Genomic DNA, 10,116 nt, shown 5'->3' on the forward strand with positions numbered 1-10,116 from the left:
ATCGACCATAGGTTTATTAAGATCATTGAAATTTATTTTTTGGAATAAATATTTTATCTGTCTGACAGTGGCATTGGATAACAACCCTAACGACTTCTGTTTGCTGCAATTCTAAATTATTGTAATTGATTCAGTGCTTTAGATTAAGATACTTGTTAAGCAATGAAGTTATTGTAGGACTACTCCACACCCAACATACACAAAACAATTCATGAGGCAAACGAAAACCCATTTAAAAGCACACACATTAAAGTTTAATGAATGAAAAGAGTGGGGATTTGGTAAACATTTGTTGGTGGCACTACATACATTCAGCATTATTGGGAGTTTTTCAGTTCAATTCCACCATTATACAAAAAAAAACAAAAAACACTTGATCTGCAGGGTGGCGCCCAACCAGATAACATATCTTCGATTTCGCACCAGTTCAATACAACAGATACATTGTGCCTTTCTTTTTTATTATCATTGACAAATACAGTTCCCTAAGATGGAAGATATAAACTTGGAGCTTCCAGTCGCCTGACCTGAAAACTGAATTACATCTCAACATAGCACAAGTACCACTAAGATGGCCCCCGACAGTGGACCTATTTCTACTCTCACCAGTAGACCTCAGTGTAACAGGGAGAGTAGGGGAGGAGACACGAAGGATAAAGCCACACCCAACACAACGTGGACCTTCTCCCTTTGAAAGATGTACACAATCTGAGGACGACGGTGACTGCTCAACCAGTATCCTTCACAAGATCTCCTCTGAAGCTAGGCCTATTGTACACCACCGGCGTCACATATAACCTAGTGTAAAAGCAAGCAGACATTTTGGAAGAGGTTATTTAGCGAAGCTTTCTGGAGTGGACACCTAGGAAAGACCTTGAACTGGTTCAGATCTATAAGCTTTTCACACTTTAGGAAGAGATGAGACATTTAGGCCGGCGACTTGTATGACTGTGCCTACGCTATCCTGATGATGAACCGCCAACGTACAGAATAAATTGCAATGGATGTATCTTACATTGGAAACTAAACAGCTAATAGTTTAACCACTTTATGAATAAGCATAGGTCATATTTATACATATTTATACATTCAGGTGTAACTGTTTTGTTCACTTTAAAATGGCACACATATCTTCTTTAATTTGTGTATCCTGTAGCCAGGTAATGTTGATAGAAATACCAACAGACAGAGGCTCCTAACCTCTCAGTAGTTGGTTACAAGTTTTTTAAACATTTATCGGATGACAAACCGAATCCTTGATCAATGTCCCCGTGGCCAACTCATAGTGCGTCTTATTTCTACTGGCTTGACCAAAGCTTATGATCAGTTGAATTCTGTCAAACAAAAATGCCACAGTTTTAAAAGTTGAAATGATAGAAATGCAACCCAAATAATAAGCAAAACAAAAATAAAAAAAACAACAATCAAAAGAATCTGGAGCCTATAAAGTCTGTTTTCACGTGAGTTACGGAATTTCCTGTGGAAATACAAATCAATGGAAATGGGGCCACTATTTATAGCTCTGCCTCAGCAGCAAACAGGGAATGTCTGAGCCAGACAAGGTGAAACACTGCAGTAAGTTACAAATACCTTACATTTTATCGTCTTTTTTTTTTTGCAAAATTATCTTTGTTTTGTATTCCTTTTAACTTTTTTTCTTTTAAACTTTATTGAAAATATCTGAAAGTTAGCAGCATGAATGCCTTTTACTTTCTACAGGAAAGAGCCTTTAGATGAAATAAATAAAATAAAAAACACTCACGGAATTAGATGTAATATTCACATGGAAGACAACATATACAATATTAAACATATTTCTAAATCAATACTGCCTCCTACACAACAAGGCCAACCAATTGTGTTTACTTATTTATTTTGGCCGATTACTAATTAGCTTGTTTGAGGAAATGAAATTAACATATAAAAACACCATGGAACCAAATAATGCCATTAATAGTTCCATAGCTTCCAAAAAACACAGACTCACTCCTTAAACATAGAAAAATACTATACCAAAATGAAATACAAATATATATGTATATATATTAGAATCTGTTAGGCATTTTTGTATAAAGTGGTGGGGCTAAAGGAGTTAGGTTACATCACAGAACAAAACAAAAAGTAACACAAATCAATATAAGAAATTACACAAAACAAAACAAAATCTGCAATCTTTTGCTTTGTAATTACATGATATTAAGAAGCTCTACATATTCATTGTCAAACTCATCTCCACACATGCAACAGTTTGCACAAGTTTAATACTGCAGGCATCGGGGGACGGGGGGGACTAGACTACCTCCTGCTTGGAAGGGGGGCAGATTATGCAAATCATCCTAACCCTGAGGCAATGCATGCTGGGAAACTGAATACCACCGGGCAATGCCCGCTCCTGATGGATGTGGAGATGAATAGATTTCATTTCTGACAAAACCAATCTGCGCACTTGGACTGTGTGTGTGTGTGTGTGTGTGTGTGTGTGTGCGTGTGTGTGTGTGTGTGTGTGTGTGTGTGTGTCCATGCACTTTGGAGGGGGACTATGACTGTAGTGCTCAGTGCTGCTAGTCAGTGCAGTCTAGTCTTAGTTATGGAGTCTCTATGCAAGGTGGCTCACAGTACAACTGTGACACCCAAACACCTGCCGCTCTAAGTCTGTATATATATATATATATATATATATATATATATATATATATATCCCAACTGGATTATGTGCCGGCTCAAACCCTACCTGTTCAATTCTACATATGCAATGTTAATGAATGAGCGGCCAGAGATCTCCGCCCCAACCCTCGGAGCTACGGACTGAACCAGATCAGGCAGCCCAGCCCACCAAGCTCCGCCTCCAGCTTCACCAAGTCATGCAGTCCAGCTCCTCTGCTCATTCATCCCTCGCCCTCTCTCTGTCTGTCTCTCTCTCTCTTCACCTTTGTGTCCGCTTATGGTCATATCTGTGCCGTCCTGCAATTGGTTGCCAGCCTGGCGGCCCATGTCCCAACTGCCTCTATAAAGTTCAACAGGTGGCTCAGTGGCTCAGACACCGACCTGACACACCTGGGATGGATGGACGGATGGATGGATGGATGGCTGGATGGATGGATGGGGGTTTCGCACTGGGGGTGTTTGGGGTATCGGAGGGGACGCCTCACTTAACTCTTCAGCAACACCTTGGAAATCTGTGGATCCTTCCGGAGCAACGTCGAAGGTACAACGGGTTCTGTTGGGGATGTTTTCTCTTCTTTTTGGACGTTGAGAAGTTGCTGTTGTGTTTCTCTCCGTGTTACTGTAGGTCTGCATCCTTGGACCATGGACGGGAATGTCCTATTTTACAAACATCGTTGTCCATAATATATAGATAGAGGGTTTTATATATTTTTTTCTTTATACTTTCTGTCTCGCTCTCTTTCCTCCAGTCCACTCTCCTCCTCCTTCCTTCTCTTCCAGTCTTCCACCCAGCGCAGCGGCAGCGGTGGTGGGGGGTGACGGACGCAGGGTGGATGGGTCGGGGGGGGCGGGGGGGGAGCTGTGGCCCCGCTACATGCAGCCAGCGCAGCCGCACTTGATGGTCTTCTCCACCTCCTCGCTGAAGGAGGTGCCGTCGCTGCACTCAAAGGTGTATTTCCGGCGCTTCATGCGCTGGCTGGCGCAGCACGCCCCGGCGTCGCAAGCCCCGCTGCACTCCACCCAGGACACCGTGCGCGTGGTCTGGCAGATGGCGTAGCCCCGCTGCACCTGGTAGAAGTCCCGCATGGGCTCTCCTCGGCACTCGGACTCTGGGGGGACGAGGGCGGGGGGGATTAGTCAGTGCTGCAGAAAGCCGGTCAGCACGATGGATAGGAATTGATTTAATTTGTGACAAACAAATGCACTTTGGAGGGGGTCTATGCCTGTAGTTCAATGTTAACTGGGTAAAAACTATTTCAGTGGAAGTAGAGGCAAGCTGGGGCTGCAAGCATTTTCAGAGCTAGAAATGGGGTCAGGGAACCAAAAAGTTTACTCCTATTACTATTTAATCATTTGAAGCGACTACAAGTTGACACAGATACAGCTCCTTTAGGAGCAGGAACGGTTAGGGCATCTTCGCTCAGGGCTGCCTAAGCTGAGGAAATCTTTGTGGAGCAAACCAGAACATTTCAGCTGGGAAAAACCCATGCCTACCTTTCAGACCTACCGACGCCTAATAACTGAATCCAAACCAACCTGCATCGCACAGCTCTCCGGTGTAGCCGCTCTCACAGTGGCAGTAGGCGTCTCCCGTGTCCGAGATCTGGCAGCGGCCATGCTTGCAGCTCAGGCGGCGGCAGGGGTTGAACAGCTCCCCCTGCTGGTTGCACAGGGTGCCGTGATAACCCTCGGAGCATTCGCAGTGATACGTCTGGCCGACCGAGGGGATGCACTTTCCATGAACACACCTGGCATGGAGCAAGACGCAGTTTAGTATACGAGACCACGACACGGTACCTCCAATTGTACTTTTTTCTTTTTTACTCACGTTAGATTTATGGACTCAAAATATATACATGTATTATATGGGAGCCATCCTACATTTTGAAAGCGTTTCCTTACTTGCTCCCCTGGCAGGGGTTGGCAGCGACCTGGTCGCAGTGGGGGCCGCTCCAGCCAGGCTGGCAGTGGCACACGGGGCCCTGGGCCCCGTCGGGCTGGCAGATCCCGTGCAGACAGTAGATCTTCCTGCAGGGCTCGCAGCCCGGCACCACTCCCGGCTTCATCTGCGTCTTAGTGAAGTCCTGCAGCTCGTTGTTGATGTACAGGTTCTGGATGCAGCCGTGGAAACTGGAGCCATTCTGGATCTGCCAGAGACGGAACGCTGCGGATGGGCCTTCCACGGGCATCCCTGAGGGGGGGGGGGGGGGAGGTTGGTTAGAGAGGGGGGAGGCGGAGGGCTGGGGCGACAGACAGACAGCGGACACAGGGCTGATATGGGTTTAATGGAGGAGCTTCAAGAGGATGTATGTCCCAACGGGGAGAGTCCGATTCTGAATTAAACACACCATTGTTATAGTTATTATTATTGGATTGAAATTTGGGCCACATCATTGAAAGAGAGGACAACAGGAAGAACACGGGTTGTACATGGATGTTGTGTATGGTTACTATAGCAAGAACAGGACGTCACGTCACATCACAGAACCAAAACCACAGCTGTCTGAACTCCTCCTGATGTCAACTTTTATTTTATTGAATATTGAATTATCTTTCCAAACTCCACAGAAGCCATGGGGTTCTATATATATATTACATAGGTTGTTTTTTTTCTTTCTATTTTATCTCAGGAGATTCAGGCTGTGATATTTCACATCAAACAACATAATACATGTAGTCACACTGGCATGCGCATACAAAACATGTTTGAGGTGGAGGACTGTGTCTGTTAGTTCATATATCAGCCACCAGGGGGCACTCTGACCGCTGGCGGCATCTGTGCATCCGTGGATTCATATTTGCGTCGATAGGGTAAATGACCTAAGCTCAAAATGTGTAATTTTCTCTTAAACGTGTTGGTGGTAGTTCTGTAATCAGGCCTGGCCGTTATGTGTTGGATTGATCGATGTTTAACGTTGGTTCTAACAAACACAGTCATGATGGGGATGATGGAGGGACTCGGCTGGGTGTGTTATCAGGGCGGGGTTATCAGGGCGGGGTTGCGGTGGTAACGAGGCGAGGGGGGGGGGTAGAGTGTAGTTAAGTTCAGAGTGCCTGCGGTGGAGGGAGTGCTGTGGAGAGGGCCCCTACCCCCCACGTAGAGCGGGGCCTCGCCGGTGAGGGGCCGCGCCGCCCGGAAGCTGTCCATGGTGGTCGGGAGTCCCCCGTCGATGGACAGGTTCACCATCTGCTCGAAGGTCACCAGCTCCACCGTGTGGAACTGGCCGTCGTTGATGGTCTCAGTGCTGTGGGGGGGGGGGGGGGGGGAAATGTTACACATGATGGAAGCTCAGAACACGTTGGAAACAGCAGCTGCTCCCCCAGGGCAGAGGCACTGGGGGGCCGTGGTGCTCAGTCACCTAGCGGACGCCTCATCCAGAGCTACACACAACGGCTTTAGTTCCACATCATTAAGGAGCAGGGGGTGGAAGGCTTCTAACACAAGGAGGCCTAGGAGGCTAGGGTGAGGCCTAGAGGTATGGGGGTACCCCTCACCCTAACCCTACGATGTGGTTAGGGTGAGGCCTAGAGGTATGGGGGTACCCCTCACCCTAACCCTACGATGTGGTTAGGGTGAGGCCTAGAGGTATGGGGGTACCCCTAACCCTACGATGTGGTTAGGGTGAGGCCTAGAGGTATGGGGGTACCCCTAACCCTACGATGTGGTTAGGGTGAGGCCTAGAGTTATGGGGGTACCCCTCACCCTAACCCTACGATGTGGTTAGGGTGAGGCCTAGAGGTATGGGGGTACCCCTAACCCTACGATGTGGTTAGGGTGAGGCCTAGAGGTATGGGGGTACCCCTAACCCTACGATGTGGTTAGGGTGAGGCCTAGAGTTATGGGGGTACCCCTCACCCTAACCCTACGATGTGGTTAGGGTGAGGCCTAGAGGTATGGGGGTACCCCTCACCCTAACCCTACGATGTGGTTAGGGTGAGGCCTAGAGGTATGGGGGTACCCCTACGATGTGGTTAGGGTGAGGCCTAGAGTTATGGGGTACCCCTAGAGGGTACCCCTCAGAGCTCCTGCCCGGCCGTACCTGTAGATGGCTTGACCTGGCTGGCTGCCTGGGTCGTAGCTGACCTTCACGTGACCTTGGAACAGCTCCACGGCGATGTGGTCGTTGTCCCCGTTGTACAGCAGGATGCCGTTCTCCTCCGCCGTGGAGACCTGCCCCATCACAAGGTTAGTCAGTGTCGTATGTGCACGGTACATTGGCGATGGCTCATTTATGTACAAGTCAATACCTGTATGCACTGACACACACACACACACACACACACACACAACCAACACACAGACATTAAACAAAAACAAACAAGCACAAATACACAAAACACACAAACACACACACAGACATTAAAAAAAAAAAACACAAAACACACAAACACACACATCAATACACACACACAGACACACACACACACACAAAATAACAAACACACGCACACAAAACTAAAACAAACAAACACACACACAAAACACACAAACACATACATGTCGATAGACACACCAACACACACACACACACAGCAACACCCCAGCCCCCAGGTGTGTGTGGCCACCTGCAGCGTGATGTTGGCCTGCGGCCAGTTCTTGAGGTCGGAGAGCAGCAGGTAGGAGTCCCGGTCGATGAAGTTGACGCTGACGAGCTTCTCACAGCGCGGGCCCCCGAAGCCGGGCAGACACTGGCAGAGGGCGCGGCCCCCCCGCTCCACGCACGGCGCCCCGTTCTGGCAGTCGGCCAGCTCGCACAGCGACCGCGGCGACGAGGGCGCCTCGCACAGCTGGCCACTGCAGGGGCGAGAGGGTTGGTTAGTGACCGCTGGGCGAGAGGGTTAGTTAGTGACCGCTGGGTGAGAGGGTTAGTTAGTGACCGCTGGGTGAGAGGGTTAGTTAGTGACCGCTGGGTGAGAGGGTTAGTTAGTGACCGCTGGGTGAGAGGGTTAGTTAGTGACCGCTGGGCGAGAGGGTTAGTTAGTGACCGCTGGGGCGAGAGGGTTAGTTAGTGACCGCTGGGGCGAGAGGGTTAGTTAGTGACCGCTGGGGCGAGAGGGTTAGTTAGTGACCGCTGCAGGGGTGAGAGGGTTAGTTAGTGACCGCTGCAGGGGTGAGAGGGTTAGTTAGTGACCGCTGGGTGAGAGGGTTAGTTACTGACCACTGCAGGGGCGAGAGGGTTAGTTAGTGACCGCTGGGTGAGAGGGTTAGTTAGTGACCGCTGGGCGAGAGGGTTAGTTAGTGACCGCTAGGTGAGAGGGTTAGTTAGTGACCGCTGGGTGAGAGGGTTAGTTAGTGACCGCTGGGCGAGAGGGTTGGTTAGTGACCGCTGCAGGGGCGAGAGGGTTAGTTAGTGACCGCTGGGGCGAGAGGGTTAGTTAGTGGCCGCTGCAGGGGTGAGAGGGTTAGTTAGTGACCGCTGGGTGAGAGGGTTGGTTAGTGACCGCTGGGGCGAGAGGGTTGGTTAGTGACCGCTGCAGGGGTGAGAGGGTTAGTTAGTGACCGCTGGGTGAGAGGGTTAGTTAGTGACTGCTGCAGGGGTGAGAGGGTTAGTTAGTGACCGCTGCAGGGGCGAGAGGGTTAGTTAGTGACCGCTGGGGTGAGAGGGTTAGTTAGTGACCGCTGGGTGAGAGGGTTAGTTAGTGACCGCTGGGTGAGAGGGTTGGTTAGTGACCGCTGGGTGAGAGGGTTAGTTAGTGACCGCTGGGGCGAGAGGGTTAGTTAGTGACCGCTGGGGTGAGGGGGTTAGTTAGTGACCGCTGCAGGGGCGAGAGGGTTAGTTAGTGACCGCTGCAGGGGTGAGAGGGTTAGTTAGTGACCGCTGGGGTGAGGGGGTTAGTTACTGACCGCTGGGGTGAGAGGGTTAGTTAGTGACCGCTGGGGTGAGAGGGTTGGTTAGTGACCGCTGGGGTGAGAGGGTTAGTTACTGACCACTGCAGGGGCGAGAGGGTTAGTTAGTGACCGCTGGGGTGAGAGGGTTCGTTAGTGACCGCTGGGGCGAGAGGGTTAGTTAGTGACTGCTGGAGTGAGAGGGTTAATTAGTGACCGCTGCAGGGGTGAGAGGGTTAGTTAGTGACCGCTGCAGGGGTGAGAGGGTTAGTTAGTGACTGCTGCAGGGGTGAGAGGGTTAGTTAGTGACCGCTGGGGTGAGGGGGTTAGTTAGTGACCACTGGGGTTAGAGGGTTAGTTAGTAACCACTGCAGGGGCAAGAGGGTTAGTTAGTGACCACTGGGGTGAGAGGGTTAGTTAGTGACCGCTGCAGGGGTTTAGAGGGTTAGTTAGTGACCACTGGGGTGAGAGGGTTAGTTAGTGACCGCTGCAGGAGTAGAGGAACAGCGCGGGACGCTTAGTGACCGGTAGGTTAGAGGGATGCTTAGTGACCGGTAGGTTAGAGGGATGCTTAGTGACCGGTAGGATAGAGGGATGCTTAGTGACCGGTAGGTTAGAGGAACGGGCAGTGCTGGAGGCTTAGTCACCGTATGGACAGCAGGTAGCGGTGATAATAGCGCTAAAAAAGACAAGCCTACCTCTGAATTGCTTTTAACAGAAGGTCAGATAATGAAGATAAAATGACACATGTAGTGCTTTCACCTGAAGACTCCTCAAGTTGAGATGAATTGAGGTTTATTACTGACGGAGGCTGATAAGGTATTTTTGGGTGGCTGGGTGGCCCAACGACACGCAAACCATGCCTCACTGGCAGCGACCCAGGTTCGATCCCAAACAGCAGTCCTGTCATTTCCTGACCCATTTCAGGGGTCTTCCCTCCGCTGTCATACGGCCCCTGGCTACACTAACACACGGAGGAGAGATGAACGCCCACTGTCTGTTTGCTCACCTGTAGCCGTCGGGGCAGAGGCAGGCGTAGCCGTTGAACTCGTCCAGGCACTGGGCGCCGTTCAGGCAGCGGTGCTCGTTGCAGTCGTCGTAGTCCACGCTGCAGTCGTCACCAACGTAGCCAGGAGTACACACACACCTACGGTACGGGAGGGGGGAGAGGGTGTGACTCACTGGGACCCTGCTGGGGTATCACCCCCACCGACCCCCCCACCGACAGCAACATGAACATGAGCATGAACCGTGGCCTTTGTTTGGAGAGTGATCGATTCTTTAGCTTGTATTCATAATGAGTCTGTGTATTAACAGGCCTATGTTTGGGACATGGCTGGCGACATCGATCTCCATAACCATAAGAGGAATTATATTTCCTTCTTGGTTGCTAGGCAACTAGGCTGGTGATACGGCCCATCAAGCGACTTCTTGTGGGGCCCACCCTAGGGGCCCCCACTTTGAAACCACCTTTCTAATCCGCATGCGGCCCCGGACGGCGTGCTAACTCACTTGGGCCCCGCCGAGGTGATGAGGCAGGTAGACTGGTGCTTACAAGGACTCCGACCGGGGGCGCAGACGTCCTCCATCTCCTCACACATGTCCCCTGCACAGACACATCCACC

At 50.3% G+C, this 10,116-nt stretch overlaps 1 protein-coding gene across 1 annotated transcript in view; it reads right to left on the reverse strand.

Moving 5' to 3' along the window:
• Window positions 1-231: 231 nt before the first annotated feature.
• slit1a (slit homolog 1a) overlaps window positions 232-10,116 on the reverse strand; it is a gene marked incomplete at its 5' end in the record, with an annotated part of 17,433 nt that continues 7,548 nt past the window's right edge. The window contains 8 exons of the mRNA XM_079729013.1: window positions 232-3,773; window positions 4,201-4,412; window positions 4,567-4,855; window positions 5,755-5,909; window positions 6,705-6,835; window positions 7,231-7,459; window positions 9,501-9,638; window positions 10,004-10,097. Coding sequence (XP_079585139.1) covers window positions 3,535-3,773; window positions 4,201-4,412; window positions 4,567-4,855; window positions 5,755-5,909; window positions 6,705-6,835; window positions 7,231-7,459; window positions 9,501-9,638; window positions 10,004-10,097 — 1,487 coding nt within the window. The 3' untranslated portion in view covers window positions 232-3,534. The remainder of the gene's footprint in view (window positions 3,774-4,200; window positions 4,413-4,566; window positions 4,856-5,754; window positions 5,910-6,704; window positions 6,836-7,230; window positions 7,460-9,500; window positions 9,639-10,003; window positions 10,098-10,116) is intronic.

Source organism: Pollachius pollachius (assembly GCF_949987615.1).
Source record: "Pollachius pollachius genome assembly, chromosome: 2".
Classification (NCBI taxonomy): Eukaryota; Metazoa; Chordata; class Actinopteri; order Gadiformes; family Gadidae; genus Pollachius; species Pollachius pollachius.